General features: G+C 40.5%; 1 protein-coding gene across 1 annotated transcript in view; it reads left to right on the top strand.

The window, feature by feature from the left end:
- Positions 1-17,181, top strand: part of MYH9 (myosin heavy chain 9) — a gene marked incomplete at both ends in the record, with an annotated part of 52,816 nt that overhangs the window by 9,669 nt on the left and 25,966 nt on the right. Inside the window, 7 exons of the mRNA XM_079534422.1 lie at positions 6,352-6,379; positions 7,138-7,231; positions 11,568-11,660; positions 12,344-12,407; positions 12,960-13,058; positions 13,911-14,054; positions 16,220-16,315. Of these exons, the coding sequence (XP_079390548.1) occupies positions 6,352-6,379; positions 7,138-7,231; positions 11,568-11,660; positions 12,344-12,407; positions 12,960-13,058; positions 13,911-14,054; positions 16,220-16,315 (618 nt within the window). The remainder of the gene's footprint in view (positions 1-6,351; positions 6,380-7,137; positions 7,232-11,567; positions 11,661-12,343; positions 12,408-12,959; positions 13,059-13,910; positions 14,055-16,219; positions 16,316-17,181) is intronic.

Raw genomic sequence — 17,181 nt, 5'->3', positions numbered from 1 at the left:
CTTAGTGTCTGGAGCATGATGACCGTTGTTAAATGTCAGTGTCTGAAACTTCTTTGTAATAGTTTTGATGTGTATGGTTATTCTAGAATGCTTTCTCCAAAGCTCTTTCCTTGTACATGTACTCTGCCAATCTATTAGCCTCTACTCAACCTGCTCAACTAAAAGATGGGTGGGAGAGGGTATAAGCAACACGTTGCTACTGAATGTGCTTCATCTCACTTCTCATCCAGTTTTTCTGCATGTCAGTATAGGGTTCCTAATGGTTCACTGAACAAAACTCTTAAAAACATTGTACAGTTATTAAATCCTCTTTGACCTTGATGGATTAGTCTGCAGAGGAGCATATGCAGCCAGCAGCTTGGGGTTTAAGCAGTCTTTGGGTTTGGTGTTTAAAAGAAAAACTTCTGAAGCATAGCACCTTCCTGAAATTTCTTGGCCTTGTTATATTAAGGGATGAAAGGGTTAGCTATGGTAAGACAAATTACAGGTCATTAGATGCACCTCAGGCCCAGCTGTCATTTTCATAAGAAACAGTCCTTTAGGTCTGCTCCTGTGGAACATGACCTTGAAGTATTTTATTCATAATTCTCACATGTTGACATATTTCTTAAGTTTCCAAGCTAGTAGAACACTTCTAATTTCTGTGTCTCAATGCTGCTTTCTCAGCTTGCTTTGTAGCTCTGCTCTGCTATACTGCACTGTATACTGCGCTGCTCCAGAACACGTCTTTATTTTCTGTAAGATATTCTCTGTGCGTTTGCCAATTCAAGAATAGCTGATTGAGAGCCTGCTCAGATTGTGCAGGGGCACAGATGTCTCTCTCAGGCTGCATGCAAAAGTCAATTTTGTTTCCACTAAAACCAAAGGAAAGTAGCATGTGGTTTCACTAGTTTATTTCTGAGATTTGTCCAAAGTTCTGATGCAAAGGGCAGCGTTAAATTTGGATACCAATTACGGAGGATGTTTGTTTGATGGTATCTGTATACAAATTGCAAGAAAGGATGCATGCAGTTTCTGATCTTTCTTAAGAGATGCTTTACTAGTTTTGAATCATTTGAGCTTTCTAAATGCAACTGTGAAAAGAGTGCGTCTTGAAATGTGGTTCTCAATAGAACAAGGAGCTAAAAAGAGTCCATTGCCCACTTGTTTTTTAGTAGTTACCACACCCTTTGCTTCATTCCTGCAAACCAGAGCAAGAGCCTTCTGGCAGTTCTTACATAACAGCTCAGCCCTTTCTGTCAGTCCCCCTGCTGCACACTGTCTTAGGACCACGAGCAGCCTGAGCTTTTGCAGGCTATACAGTGGTTTTTCTTTCCTGTCAGAACTTCGTAAACATTTGTGTAGCCTAAAATTACAGTCTAACTTATTTTCCCATTTTGCTATCTCTAGATTCAGTCCTGAAATGTTAAAGAAAGGGGTATGGGCTTTAGTCCAAAAACAGGCTCAGGGAAATAAATATTTACATTTGATCCGGTAGGATGTATTTCATTTTTTGAAATGACACTTTTTTTCCTTGTGGCTGCCCTCAAACTTCACATAGTGCAAAGCTGAATCTTGGCACTGTAGCCATCCTGCCAAATCAAGGGACTTTTTCTTTTTTCCACGTCTAGAAGCTGTGTTTTGTAGGAGCTGTCTTAAATATTCTATGCTTGTCCTTCTTTTTTTCCTTGTGCTCGATGGTAGGGTATTCATATTTAGAAACTTCCCTCGAACACATCCCCAAAATGGGAATGCAAAAGCAAGTTCTCAGGCTGTGACTGGGTGTTTCCCTGGGGTGTTTTTGATCCTACTCAAAGCAGCACGTAGGTTAAAGCACTGCTGTGAATATATTTGATGAGATTGTATGCCAGCGGGGTTGTTTCAGTAGCACAGTGTGTCAGGTGCCTGCGGCTCCTCACGTGTCCCAGCCCCGAGGGAAGGACATGCTAGTAAGATTTTGGTGAGGAGAGACGGGGAATTGAGGCTGCTGCGTGGCTGAAACGTGCATTTCAGCCCACTTTTTTGCTTTAGGTCACCTCCCTAACTTGGCCAGCAGACGTTCCCCCAGTTGGGCCAGGCCCTCACAGCTTTACAGTAACGGAAACCTACAGGGCCGGGCTCTGTGGTTAGGAGGTGGGTGGTACCATCTCGCTACGGTTAAACTTGTAGCCTTAATGAGTCAGCTATAGGCAGCGGATAGCAAGCCAAGCCTTTGCCTTTCAGCTACACTTCCTCTTGGCTTGAGAGATGATGTCACCATTGTGTGAGTGCTATAGCACTTCTCCTTTTATGGAGATGAACAGGCCTGCAACTGCAGTCACTCATGCAGAGGAAGTGGGTGATAAAGGCCTGGTAGGATGTGCTGTAAGTGAGATGGAGAGCCTGAATTGTGCGTTCTGTTCTTCTGTTCTAGCCTACCAACCTCTTCTTCTTCCACCCCCAAATGTATATTAAAAATAAATAAAAATCAAGAGTTCATTCATCAGTAATGCCAATATATTTGAACAATATATTTGAACAATATATTTGAACACAGCGGTTCAGAGTTCTTCCAGATCTGTTATTTTGCAGTGGAATATTTATCTGAGCATCATTAATGTACAAGATTTCTGTCTTGTCGAAACAAATTTTGGTTTAATTAAGTTTTTTAATGTGTCCTGGAAGCAGTCTAAAATGAGATCTTTAATTTTTAAACTGAGAGAAGTCAGATATGTCTTTTTAATATAGTAAAATTAATCTAGAGATCTCATTATACCATCCTGCAGTATAACTTAAATGTGAAGGATGTCTTACTTCCTGCATTTCTGGATGCTTGAGGCCGCTGCTTCTTGGGGTCTCTTGAATACTGTGATGATGAGAACTGAGGAGGAGCCTAGATAAAAAGCCTTCCTTGCCAGCTGGTCTGAAATATAGAGCTGTTGCTATAATTAACTAATGAGTTGTTATTCTGAATTGTTTTTAATAAGTGACTCTATTTAGGATTGAAAAGCAGATGCAGATTTCTTTTAATCAGGCATTTCTTGATTGTGTTATTATAAGCGACTGGGTTTATGGTACCCAGCACATTCTGTTTTGCTGAGTAGGTTGCTTGCACAACTGACAGCGCAGTAAAGGCAAGTGCTGACTGAGGTTGTGCAGTACGCCCATGTCGAATGATCATCTAAAAAAAAATGTGGGGGAGTGGAGGTGGCTTCTTGTCTGGGCAATTGGATTTGGATTCGTGATGGCGCAAGTCAGCACTGTATAGAGAGTAAGTATTGGCATTTACAACAAGACTTAATTGGAAGCGTGTCTAAGAGTTACGCTTTTGTATTTGTTAGCTCTTTGGCCCTTTGGTAGGCTCCAATTTCCTGTTGCTCAACACATTATTCAGTTGTCTGTCTGTACACAATTAGAAGAATTCCAGCTATCCCAATGACTGCCGCTTTGCCGTCCTGGGAAAGAATTTCCCCCGGATTGCAAACAGGAATGTTGCCTTTTATGGCAGTGTCTGCACGCTGCCGGTGGCTTGCCTGCACTCGCAGGTACGTTCTTACTGGCTTAAAGCAGAGGTGACTAACACAGCTGCAGCAGGCCACCAGACCAGTGTGCTGGGGGAGGCAACCCTAGTGCCAAGAGGGCTCTTAAACACTGTCTATGGCTCTTCCTGCTGAGCACCTGACGACACCTCACTTGGTGTTAAGTCCTGGAGAGATCCTGTGCTTGCCCCTTTGTGGCTTCTTGTGGTAATTCCAGAGTGTTGTTGCTGCCTTGCCCCATTGTAGCATGGCTCTACAAGGGCTTCTCAGAAAGTCGACAAAACTTGTGATCATCAGAAGTGTTTTGTGCCAAAGGAAAACTGGGGATTGTCTGATGTTGGTCATCTCTTTTTCCATACAACTTTTGGTTTGTTTACCAATGTATTTTGCTACAATAAGGAGAGCAGGGAAGAGATGGCATGTGGTATGGAAGTACTTAGGACTCCATTACCTGTACGAGCCCCAACACATCATTCCAACACCAAAGTTGGTTTCCAGAAGTGAGGAGTGTCATCAGGGACATATCTTTTTCTCAAACAGGCTTCTTAGAAGAGCCACTGTGGTACCTGAATGCAAATATAAACTTTTCTAGAACAAGTGGGCTAGTCAAGCTTTCGAAAGGCAGATGTTATTCAGAGGCACAATCTTATCCTTTCGCAGAGCTGCTTTGTGATAGAGCATTGCATCCAAGTGTTGCACTCCTGCAGAATACATTTCCTTAGGCGATCCATAAATGAGTCATTAGTTATTCCCCTGATCCGCCTTCCCAGTGCCCAGTCACGCAGATGTGTCTGCTGAGCCATTGACCCACTGGGAACTTGGAATGGGTGAGGCCTTTGAGGCTGCCTCACCTCCATCCTTCACCTCTCCTTCAGCAAAAGGGATATGTATCTCAAAAGCAAAAGAATGAAATTCAGCACTTGAAAACAATGAATGTGCAGTGCTAATAAACTTGCAGGTGTCTACTTTGGGATGTGTAGTGACAATTTTCTTTTGCTTGCTTTCTTCCAGTCCTAAGCTGATCAGCTCTTTCTGAGAATGGTATTAACTGGTATAAAGTGGATTATTTTCCTCTAAACTTTTATGCTCACCTGAATACAGTCAGTTTCCAGCAAAGCAAGTTCAGAGCAGGTTACCTCTCCATAGTGTGCGAACTTAATGTTTCTGATATTGTTTTCAGAATAGTTTAAGAAAAGACAGAATCTCAAATTTGGTAGATTTACCTGCTTTTCCTGTTCCATGAAAAGCCTACCTGACTATAAAGCCTTTCCTAATTACAGTTCAATCTCACTATCTCACACAAAGAAACTTGAATGGTGACTCAGTTATATCTTCTAAGCAGTTCTCTGGTGGGGAGAGCGTTGAGTACACTGACATTCTCTAAGAGAATGGAGGAAGGAAAAGAAGTAGCTCAAATGTGGAGATAGTCACAGTTGTAAACATACTGATGAAAGCTACCAATTGCTGAAATAATATATTAGAGGAATCCAGTGAATTTTCTATTCATGAATGCTTAGAGCTTATAGTCTGTTTAAAGATTAGACTGGAGTCTGACACAAAATTGGAGTACAATGTGGAAAAAGAACAGTGACGAGATGAAATGTAACTGCTGTAATACTCAGGCTCTCAGACTGGATCTTATCCTGAATAAATAAATAAACACATTTTGATGGCACAGTGCGTGTCTCAATAGCTCTTGTGTGATGCAGGACTTTCTGTGCATGACTTACAGTTCCTGAGTCTGTTCTGTGTCTGAACAGGTCTCACTTCCCCTGTGATTTCTACAGCTAGTGAAGTTGTACACAGCACAGACACTCTCCAGTCTTCCGAGTGCTTCCAACTGGGGGGAGAATATGATGCAGACTCTGGGGGCTAAAGTGGGATTCAGAGTGGAGGAGTGGATGGAAAGTGAAATCAAGGTAGAAGAAGGGGAGCATGTTTGCATAGAAGTTGAGGAGCAGTGGGATGAAGACTGGGCAGGGATTGCCTGTGAGGAAGTGTAATCATAGGTGGAAGCTGAAAGGAGGTTAAAGATGTTGGAGAAGATAGTGGTAGATAGGCTGGGTGAAGTAAGTTCTGTAACTGGAAAGATTTCGTAATCCATAGCTGGGAAATGAGCACAGGAATTAGCATGTCTACTATTTAGCATTCAGTACAATATTCCTATTCCTGTTTTTTTGCAACTTGTCAGCATGAAAAAGATTCTGCTATTATTGACTGCTCAGTTAATACAAAGGGATTGGTGCTTCAAATAAGTAACCTGTAGAGCACTTAGGCTGCTGCTCAGCGTTGTAGCTTTCAAACCCATTCTGTATAAAATAAGTAACAGTAATTTCTCACTGAGCTTCTAGTGTTGGTGTGTAGTGTAGGTGGAAGTCTCAGTTTGATATGAGATTTTGGTTCTTTGGAATTTTTGATGGTTCCTGCCCCATTTCCACCTTTTTCTCCACCTCCCATCTGTATTCTCTGCTCTGCTCATCATTCTTGCAAGTCAGTAATGGATTCAGAATAATGGAAGGGGGGAAGGGGATAAATAACAAGTACCTATGTAACAAATGATCTTTGTGATAAAGAAACATTCAGTGAGAGAATTCTGTGATGATTGCAGAAATTGATGCAAATGATGTTCTCTCTCTGGATGAAGAAAACATAATGGTACTGCTGAAATTTAACTTCAGCAGATGGTGGGAAGTTGGCTCCTGTTTCCAAAAGAGGGGATACGTGGCCATATTTCTGATGATACTTCAGATAATGAACTTGTCAGTTTGTTTTTGTATTTGGTGTTGATTTGTTTCTGTCACGTTGATTTAATTTTCAAGTCTAAATCTGACTACTATTTTAAATTTTATTCTAGACCGAGAGGATCAGTCCATCCTTTGCACGTGAGTATATAAACAGTTGCAAGCTTGTCTGGATGTCTGTGTTAAAAATCTTGGTTGGAGGATTGTTTTAGTGAGCACTTGGAGGTGGTCTCAGGTAAATTGAGTAATATTGGAGGGTTTAAGGAAGGTCCTGCTTCATTTCCTCCAAGATCTAATCCTTTCTGCAGAATAATTTTCATGGTAACTGAAGGAAAGAAGGAGGTTTTCAGAAAGCCCAAACTCCTGAAGAAATAAAGTTTTGTCAGTGGAAAAGATTTGGAGAACTCCTTAAGATTTGATGCAACTGTTGTGATTAAGAGCATCAGTGCTGATGAGCCTGATGTAATAACAAATAGATAGTCTTATTTATTACAGCAGTTTCTCCTTTTGACACAGCAAAATTTGGCCTTCCGTTGGGGACCTTTGCTATGAAAGATTCATTTCATTGCCTTTCACTGTTCTATAGCTGCCTCTGAATTATTCCTCATCCACTTAGCACTTTTTGTATCTAAGTGACTAAAAAATATAGTTCTTGTTTCTATTGCCTCCTTTGTGTCAGCACACAGAATCCATGCCCAGTAGAAAACTAGCTGAGAGATATAGCCTGTCATCCAGCTACACTCATGCCACTCTCTGGTATGATTCAGTTTTTGCTGGTTTTGAGAGAGGTGTTGTGATAGAATGGATTTAAGAAGCTCTGTAGCCCTTTGGAGTTAGAAATATGTCCCCCTATGTCTTTTTGTGTGTGTGTGAGAATGAATTGCAGACTTTTTTTACAGAGGTGAATCAGGAGCTGGTAAGACGGAGAACACCAAGAAGGTCATTCAGTATCTGGCTCACGTTGCTTCCTCACACAAGTCTAAAAAAGACCAGGTAAGACCTAGGTTTAATTTAATGATGCTTTATTATTGTGCTGACTTTGGACAATAGATATGTATTTGCTGTTGTTGGTAAAAGCCATGTTGCTGAATAAAAGCTTAGATGGTAACATCTATCAGGGACTGAGGAGGACGGTGAACTATGCAATAATAAAAGTTTATTGAAAACTACGAGCCGGGGAACGTTGTTCTAAGTCAAACCTCCTTTGAATTCAGTGGAGCTACACAGGAATATACTCATCTACAACCTCTTGGATTTATGGGCTAGAAACACTGTAAATGAAACATCACCCATCCTGATCTTTTTACACAGACGTAAGGCTTATAACCAGTCCAGGAAGTTTAAAACTGATCCTTCTGTGGAGGAGTTGTCTCCAGTCTTCTGTACCTTTGTATGTTAGGCTTGACTATTACATATACTGTCTCAAAACTGGAGAGTACAGAGGTAGTCTAGTGAACCTCAGCTGAAAACTTTGAAATTGTAGGAGGACATTAAAAGGGTGGAAAAGAGCCAAGTAGCAGCACATGAAAGGAGGGTGGTGGTGATGGTGGGAGGACTTTGAAAATGTCTCACTTATATTTTTTTCCCCTCCCTCTCCCCCGGTGGACTATTGCCGAATTCATCAGTTGTATCCTCGTAGGTGAGCTGCACGTTTACTGCACGTTCTGCACCAGGAATGCGTTTTCTGTCCCATTGTGTGATTTTTTTTTTTTTTTTTTTTGAGCAGCTTTTCACTCCACACCAATATCACTTTCTGCAGCTAAACCAAACCCATAGACAACTCACAGTTTTTTTTTTGTGTGTGTGTGTGGTGCACAATAATCTTTTTATTAGGATGTTCGATTGGGGACTAAAGTAACATAAAGAAAGAATACTTGTGTTCTGTGCTAAAAACTAGTTTGCATTTTAAGACTTTTCTTCCAGGAGTTCATGAACAGTTTATTTGGAAAAATATTCCTCTGAGGCAATTGAACTGGGACCAGACTTTCATACAACTGAATATCTAGTATGTGTGGTGCTCCTAGTAAGATAAATGTAGGCATGTGTTTAGCTTTCTCCTCCCAGCAGTGAGATGTGACTGCAAGTTGCAGAGAAAGATGGATGAGGAAGGCTGCCCTGCAGACGGGGTGTTCCAGGACTGTGAGCTTGTTAGTAAGAGTTGAACACTTTGGAAATGTCCACTGGTGAGCTGTGTAATGAAATCCAGATGCCAAGTGCATCCCGTGTTATCTCTCAGTAAAAGTTTTTTGCTGGTAGCTTAATGTATAGGCATGCCTTATGTGTGTAGAGTGTGTGAATAAGGCATGCTGTGCTTGTGCGCACACATTCTAATAAGTAACTTCTGGAATATGACCAAAAAAAAAACCCCTTCTACATGCCAAACTTTCAGACATATGAAGGCTTTTTCCATGGTCTGTCAGTAGCTGTATTTAGAAACATTCTTTTTCCTTTTTCTAATTTTAAATGTGGAAAACAGAATCGTGGGCTTCAGCTAAGTATTCTTCCAGTGTGTAACCTGTGGATTCTTAAATGTTAGTTGGTAAGGAGTGTTCTGGGCAGCAATCCTTTGCAAATCTTAAACTTGGAACCATATTATGAGGGGTTATACAATATTTGTTTCTGAGCATCTGAGATCCTGACAGATTTATTCTTTAAGGTAGAATACGGCAGTGTCAAGCCTTCATGCTGCAACACCAAAAACCCACTGCTGGCACTGATTAGCAAGACTAGATGTGGAACTTTGTCAGTGACAGTGTAGGAAGTAGTGATACTTAATCTACGGGGAAGGTTTCTTGACTGTCTTCTTGTAGAAGTTTTGAACTTAAGCTCCTGTCTTTTGAAGTATCTCAGCAAAATCTGATTTACGAAGCATATTTGTCAGCTGAAGCTCTCTTGCTTTGGAGGTTGTGGCTGCTTTCACCAAGTCCAATGAATTAGTATATTCAGCTAAATAGCTTCTAGCTGCATGGTGTGAGTATTAAGTGCATTAAAGCTGCTTTTGGGGCCGACTGAATTGAATCATATAAATACGTTTTTACTTAAACTTCATTTGTGAAAGTTAAGACTGATGGTTTCCCCTTTGTAGTCTCTGCTTCTCTACTGACTTGTTAAATCGTGAAGATGAGAATGTTTGCAGCTGATTAAAAGTTCACGGGTAGTGGCTGCTGATGTTTAAATCTTTTTAATGAAGGTTACATTATTGATGCTCTCTTTCCACCTTCCCCATCAAATTTAGTGTTGTTGGGATCCAGTTGTCTGAGAGACTTTCACCTGGTTGTGGAAAAGCATATAGAAACTAATCTCTGAAATGTTTAAAGCAAATAAAACCAACATAGACCAGAGGGGAAACAACATCTTTTATTTTTAAAAAAAGATGTGAAAGCTAACTGTGATTTCTGGACGCCCATTTCCGTATTGACAAGTCATGAGAACTGAGGGATGTGACCAGCTCCAGCCTTCTCCTTTCCTCACAGTGCTGTACTGCTGTAAGCCCTGAGCTGGTGTTCTCTTACACCTGTTTCTACCTTGGTGTGGTTCAGGAGACTGAGTCACTTTCAAACTGTGGTTTACCAACACCTATGTTACACTAAGGACACTTTTTCACTGAGGAATTAAGAGGAGGCTCAGTAGTGAAAATTTCTGTAAACTTCTGATATTTGTGTAGTAAAGCATAGTCTTAGTTTTATTTTTAACCAAATAATTGAACAGATTCAGCCTGACTTCTTTTTAGAGGAAAAAGCAACTCTTGATCTCTTTCCTCGTTGTGCCTTAGTTGAGTTGAAATGTTGACCTCTCCTGCTTAGCAACAGTTTGTAGTCACAAACAGAGGCCTGGAACTTCACTGCAGGGTGGTGAGGGAAGAGTGTTCCAGTATGAGTACATGTGCCAGAATAGGAGAGGGAAATGTGACTGCTGCACAGTTCCAAGGACTGAACCCCAGTTTCAAGGTTTTCTCCTACACACTGGCTCTGTTGTGAGACAGCAGGTATCCCAGCTTTCCCTTTCCATGGTTAACCAACCCCCTTGTTGTGTATACTTTACAATGAATAGAAGTGTTTGCAGCAGCTGCCCCTTCTGTGTGTGTGCAGTTCTGCAGGGACTGGAGGTCATGTTTGGCATTTTGTTTGGCGGTGCACTTTGCAAGCATGAAGTGAGATGATTGTGGAATCAAGAAAAGAGGCAGTGGTAGTTCTTTGTTTGGTTACTGATGCACCACCTCTTTAAAAAACAAAACAACAACTACATAACGCAACTCTACTGCTTTTTAGAGAGACAATGACCTGTTCTGTAATGCACTTGAAAAATGAATGCCAACAATTTTCCTTTATAAACACCATTAAATATTTTGCCCGTGCATTCCAGTTTTCGCACACCAAACTAAATTTCCATCTGTTATGCACAGGAAATCTTGAGTATATACTGATAACTGCTAAAAAGAGAAGTATTCATCTAAACTGTCATTTTCTGTCTCCAGAAGTTTTTCAAGTAATCCTGACATATGCAGAACTCCACAGTCTTAACACAAAGGACAAATGTTTTTAAAAACAACCGGCGACGTATCTGGAGCCTGAAGGGAAAGGTGTACATGCTCCAATGATCTACTGCTTGGCAGGGATAAAAGTTCTGATTTTTTTTTTCCTGCAGCTCCAGCATTTTGTGTTCCCTGAGGGGAGGAGGAGTGTGCAAATATGGCAGTAGAATGTGAGCGATCCTGCAGTTTGTGGGATACCACTAATTCTCTTTTTTTCTGTGTGCCTCCTTACAAAAGAGTTTTCTGCTTGTTAGTACTGTGGAAAACATAGACTCTCAGTGCAATTTGGTATTGCTGTTTTCTTTATATATTTATTTATATGTTTGTTTGTTTTTACAAACATTACAGTTTTTCAGGCTAACTTATTTATCTACTGGTAGCAGAGTTCAGAGCTCACAGTAGCAAGAAAGGATTTTTCTCACTCTTCCTACCTAGATGGCAAGACATTTTCTGGGATGAGGGCCTGATCTTGGATGAAATGTTTTGGTTTTTTTTTGTTTTGACTGGGAAATCTGTGGGGTGTTGTGGCCAAGTGACTTTAAAGGGCTGCTTGTTAACAGAAAGACAGCACTGGGACACCCTTGTCTCGGGGAAGGGAATAAAGGATTTTTGTGAGTGCTTCTGTTTTACCTGGATAACTAATAAGTCTCCTTTTGAAGGTTTTAAGGGATCATCTTCTAAGATGGCTTCTCTACTACAGATACCAAGCTAGTGTGAACTGAAACCTCAGCGCTGGTTTGACCCAAGCTTAATGCAGCAAACTGTTACCTCCTTTATTCATTTCTAATTTCTCTCCAGGGGGAACTAGAGAGGCAGTTACTCCAGGCTAATCCCATCCTGGAGGCCTTTGGAAATGCCAAGACAGTAAAGAATGACAACTCCTCAAGATTTGTGAGTATTACTATCCAGCATGATTTTTAGTATGCTGAGCTTTTCAGAGGGAGGACTTTTTTTGGCTTTGAGTGCAGTGCTATGCTGGGATAGGACAGCTGTCTGTGTGACTTCGTTGAAGTTAACCGGGGAAGGGAATTTCATTCAGTGAATTATAAAGAAAATACTTCTGGTATGTCTCTAGTATGAACCTGATCCTGTGCCAGGACTGTTTGCACCAATTTTTATCCTAAGTTTATTACAGTCAGTTTTATCCTGGAGAGCAAATAGCAATCCTTATTTTACTTGCCCTGGAGAGATGGGCAAGTGTCTGAGGCAGACTGAGGAGCCAGAGCTGAAGCTGAATGGAAATGGTTGATGCCAGGCACTGAGGGAAGCAGAACCGTTTGAAACGTACAGCACAGAAAACTGAAAATGCAGTAATTGTGGGAAATCTGGGTTGAAACATAATTAAGTTGAATTGTAGGCTGCCCATTCTTATTTAAAGGTGTTTGGTGTCTTGCTCATTAAATCGTTGTTGTGATCAATAGACTTTGCCTATTGGCTGATCTTATGTTCTGCATAAAACCTGACCTGTTCTGAATTTCCTTTGCTACATTAAAAAGACAGGGTTAGCCTTTGCTGCTTATTGCAATTACTGGACAGGTTGAATACTAACCTTTTTGCCAATAACTTCCTTTCAGGGCAAGTTCATCAGAATCAACTTTGATGTCAACGGTTACATTGTTGGTGCCAATATAGAGACCTGTATCCTTTTTGTAACCACTTAAAGTTACAGTAGTAGTTAAGTACAGTAAAGTTGAAGTAAGCAGTAGTAATGCTTAGCAAGCTTATCCCACCTTACCTTTGTTTGTGAAGTTGAGAATGTTTTGGGAGGCACTTAAATTTTGCTAGCAAGATTACTGTTGTAGCTGTAGAGTATTTTGTGGTTTGGTGACCGCAGTGGATATCTCTTGTGAATTAATGAGTTCTAAACATAGGAAGCTGAGATGGCAACATAAACTGCTATAAGATAAATAGCTTTGGAATTTCATGAGCCACTTTTACCTCTGTGCCAGGTGAATGCAGATGAATGGCCGCTATTTCTCTGTTTACCAGTAAAGATTCTCTTGTCATTGCCATCATTCAAAGGCTGACAGAACTGAGACCAGAACCCAGTGGCTTGTTGGCTGATAACAATTGCAAAATCAGTACTTCTGTTAGCTGGCATGGGGAGAACATCAAGTACTGCTAGGTTTTCTCTTGTGATAAAAGAGGAAATGATGTGTATGTTCTGCCATATGCCTTAACTCTCGGAAGATCTACTGGAGAAGTCACGTGCAATTCGTCAAGCCAAAGAGGAGAGAACCTTTCACATCTTCTACTACCTGCTGTCCGGGGCAGGAGAACATTTGAAGAGTAAGTTTGATTTTTGTTGTAGGTATGGAGTTCTCTTGTCACTGCAGAAGAGGGTCCAAACTCTTTCTGCACTTGCACCTATTCTTTCATAGTTTCTTGTCTCTGCCTCTCAGATATGGCCGCCCCTTCTCCACTTCTGTATACGCATTCGTCCCTCTGCCCTCCCCCTGCACTTCTCAGTTCCTGAAAACTTGCTTCTCTGGTTCCTTCCTGCACTTGTCTCCTTGCCAGAAATGAATCTACACCCTTCCTTATCTAAATCACTGTCCTGTGTTTAGTCTAGTCTTGTATGATGTAAGCCTGTCTTATGCAGCAGTGATCCTACTGTGATGTGCTCAGCTTGGTTTGGGTGAATGGAGCAAAGCGTCTGGCACCTATGCAGCTCTAGGATGCTAGCACACCTACCTTTAAAGCCTCAACTTATATTGGAATGCATGTTGCGTGAGAGCTGCAAATTGATCTGGAGGAATAACAGGAAGAGATGACTTTTCTCATAGTTGCCACTATTACAAGAGCTATTTATTAACCTTCGTGTGACTTGAAACAAATAAGGCATCTGAAGTTGAAGGCAAGTTTACTTCAAAGTTAATGCCTGCTTTTTATAGACTTAGAGTATAATGATGATTGGCACTTCTTTAGCGAAGTATTCCAAAGGAAGGAATAGAAAGAAATAAGGCAGAAAAACTCCATTTGTATTCGAAAATATATTAAACTTTCATCTGTTAGTAAAACTGATCTTAATCTCAGATTCATCCAGCACCTGCTAGTATATGCAGGTGAGATGTTTGCTCTCAGTGGTAGCTTGTCTATTAAAATAACATCACGATAACTTCTTTCTCTTTTTTTCTTAAGCTGATCTACTTCTGGAGCCTTACAACAAATACCGCTTCCTTTCCAATGGGCATGTCACGATCCCGGGTCAGCAAGACAAAGATATGTTTCAAGAGACCATGGAAGCTATGAGGATCATGGGCATTCCAGATGAGGAACAAATAGGTAGGAGTCCTCTGGAGAGCTTGAAATGAAAAAAAAATGGAGGAGGAAGTAGAGCACATCTCTGTAGACTTCTATTTTTGGTTTGTTTTCATTTTTTGGTATTTTTTTGTTGTTACTTTGTTTCTTCGGCCCCAGCTCAAACCCAAAGTGAGCAGAGTGCAGGTGGTGAGCTTTAGTAGCTTTGGAGTAACCCACCTCAGGAGATATACAAGCATAGTTTCAGTTCATTCAGTCTTAGAAGTCAAACTGCCAATGAAAACGTTCATCTTTTTTGCTGGTTTTGATCCCAGACTGAGGGCTGTGTATCTGGTTTATGAGTAACACATCCAAGATACAAGATTTCCCTCATTCTCTTGTGTAATGCAAGGCTTGTATGCTCCCCCGCCCCCTAAGCAATGGCTTTTAAGTATCTAATCTAGTACTGGCTGGATTAGTGCTTTGAAAATGGCCTGCTTATGGTGCCTTTCTTTCCAGCTTAACACTGAACTGCTGATCAGAAATTAATATTGTCTGATTCTGGGAGCACAGTTCCCTAGAATTTATGAAGCCATCACAAAGTGCAACAATACTTACTTTTTCTGTGCTCTCATTTATAATCTGCCTTACTGGCTGGGAACCAGTGGTCTGCCAAATTTCAGGTTGTAGATGTATAAGGTCTTACAAAACTACAACTTTTTTTCCCTACACTGCAGCAAGCATTTCCTACACTGTAGCAAGCATCTGTGTTGTTTTTTTTTTTATGAGGTCACTGCTTCCTCTGCTGGAGGCTGTAGCTCTTGTGGCTGGAATATGTGCTTGTGCCTTAGCTGTTGCTCTTCACTGTGCAGTCAGCTATAAATCCATGCTTTTGTTATCCACAGTTTAATACTATATCCTAAATCATCTAAGACAAACTGCTATAGAGGTGAAGACATGTTTGCCTAAATATAATTAAATAATTGGCAGCCTAATTTATTGCTAAGTTGTCCTACTGTATTCGTTTTGTTGTTATTTGATTTGTGGCTCTTTTTGTTTGTTTGTTTTGTTTTTAATGTATGCTCTAGGGCATGTCTTTGCTGTCACATAGATGAGCAGTTGGTTCCAACCACTACAGCAAAGATAACTGTAGTATTTTGCTCTTGCCATTCAAGGTATGAAGTTCCTTTAGGCTTAAAATAAGAATAGATAGAGTAGCTGGCTAGGCAGTAAGATTACTTAGTTTTGATGTATAATCTAAATGCTAACTTTCTCCATGTATGAGACAACATCAAAACAAGCTGTATGTCCGAGTGCCAGGACTCCAGGTTCAGCTGTCAAAACACTGGATTTCAAAACATGCCACTAGGAGCATATATGATTCTCTTCTGTTAGTCCTGATGCAGAATCTGTGGAGACTTTGTTTGTTCTGCTATCAAAAAGCAGCCGTTTCTGTAGTAGGTAAAAAATTAGGAGATGAAAAAGATATTTGGCGTAAGACCATTTTTATGAGTGACTACCAATTTTTTCAAGGCAACAAGAAGCTGTTATGCAATGAGCTTTGATAGGCATGTAGTGAAAATTGGCTTGATGCTGTGATACTGAAATTTTTTATCCCTGTCCTAATGTCTGATGCTGCATTTGCACTGTTCAGAAGTACAAATATATAATTTAATAATGGTTGAGGTGATTCAGCATGTGATTAGTTATGGCACAGGCCTTTTGCCCACATCCTGTTGCCCTCCCTATATTGTAGTTTGTCTGTATGGTCTACAGATCTTGGTCAGGGAGCTGAAAGCAATATGAAGTTAAAGGAGCAGAAACTTCTTTCTCTTAATTGATTTGCACTCTTAAAAACTGTATTTTTCATTTGTTTAACAGTACTTGTTGAGAAAAAAGTGAATTTTGGTTATCAAGAGCAAACGTGGATGTTATAGGTTGAGACGTGACTCTGGATCTTGTCTCCAACTTTACTGTAGTGATTTTGAGCATGGGTATATTCCCAGGCTGCCTAGTCTTGCACTGGAGAAGCAGGGAAAGCTGGATGGGAGTCATGTAGAGGAATTACTTATCTGTGGTGGGATTTTTTGCCAAATTCCTGAATGACTTTTCGCTGTTGGGAAGAGCTTCTTACTTTCCATGCCATGGTTAACTGGGTGACATTGGGGCTTTTGCTGATGTCTGACACTGAGCTGTTGTTATTTCAAAAGGTCTTCTGAAGGTTATCTCAGGTGTTCTTCAGCTTGGCAACATAGTCTTCAAGAAGGAGCGCAACACAGACCAAGCCTCTATGCCAGACAACACAGGTAACCAACCTCCTGTCCCTACCCCTCCACCCCTTAAAAAAATTCCCTGTAGAAAATTACAGGAAAAAAAAGCCTACAGGAAGTTCTTGCAAGTAGAAAAATCAATTACAGTGTATAGGGAATGCTGCCATCCTATTTTTCTATCAAGTGACTTAGTGTCAAAGGAGATGTAATGCCCCTTCATATAAATATAAAAAGAAATGCTTTGTCTTGCCAAATGTGGATTTGCAGCCACTCATGGGCAAGAATGTAGCACTGTTATTGTTAAAGAACCAGGCAGAAAGTACACATAACAGTGACCAGATGAAAAGGTTTACTCTACTGGAACACATAGCATGTGTCTGTTTTAATCAGGCTAAAAATGATTACTTCTTACATACCTGATTAAGGAATATTTACTAATTTCATATTTAGACACCTTTCAGTTGCCTATTATTGCATGTGTAAGTAGCATCATCTTTCACATAATAGAAGTCTGCATATTGGAAGGCATCTTAAAGTTGCATTGTAGAATTACTGCAGAAATGTCAGAGGTGGCTAAATGCTCTTTGCATGTTTTTGGTTTTGGATGTTACAGTATAAAACGTGTTTTAAGTGGCACCATGGGAAGGAAGAGTAACCATTTGAGTTTTTGGCTTTTTAATTTGAAATAAAAAGGGTTGTCCCAAAAACCACTTAGTAGAAGGAAGTACAATGAGTTTGATTAAGAAGTTAGCCACTGGTGGTATCTTTAATGCGATGGTAAATGTGAACTCTGTGGGGATTCCCTGTTATGTCTTACTGGTATGTGAGAGTATTGTGTCAAATACACTCCTGTGACTTTTAAAGAAACTCTGTAACCTCTAGTAGGGCTTTTTAGAGTTTTT

This window comes from Tetrao urogallus, assembly GCF_951394365.1.
Source record: "Tetrao urogallus genome assembly, chromosome: 1".
NCBI lineage: Eukaryota > Metazoa > Chordata > Aves > Galliformes > Phasianidae > Tetrao > Tetrao urogallus.
Note: the sequence above shows the minus strand (reverse complement) of the source record. Positions and strands in the feature narration are given on the sequence as shown.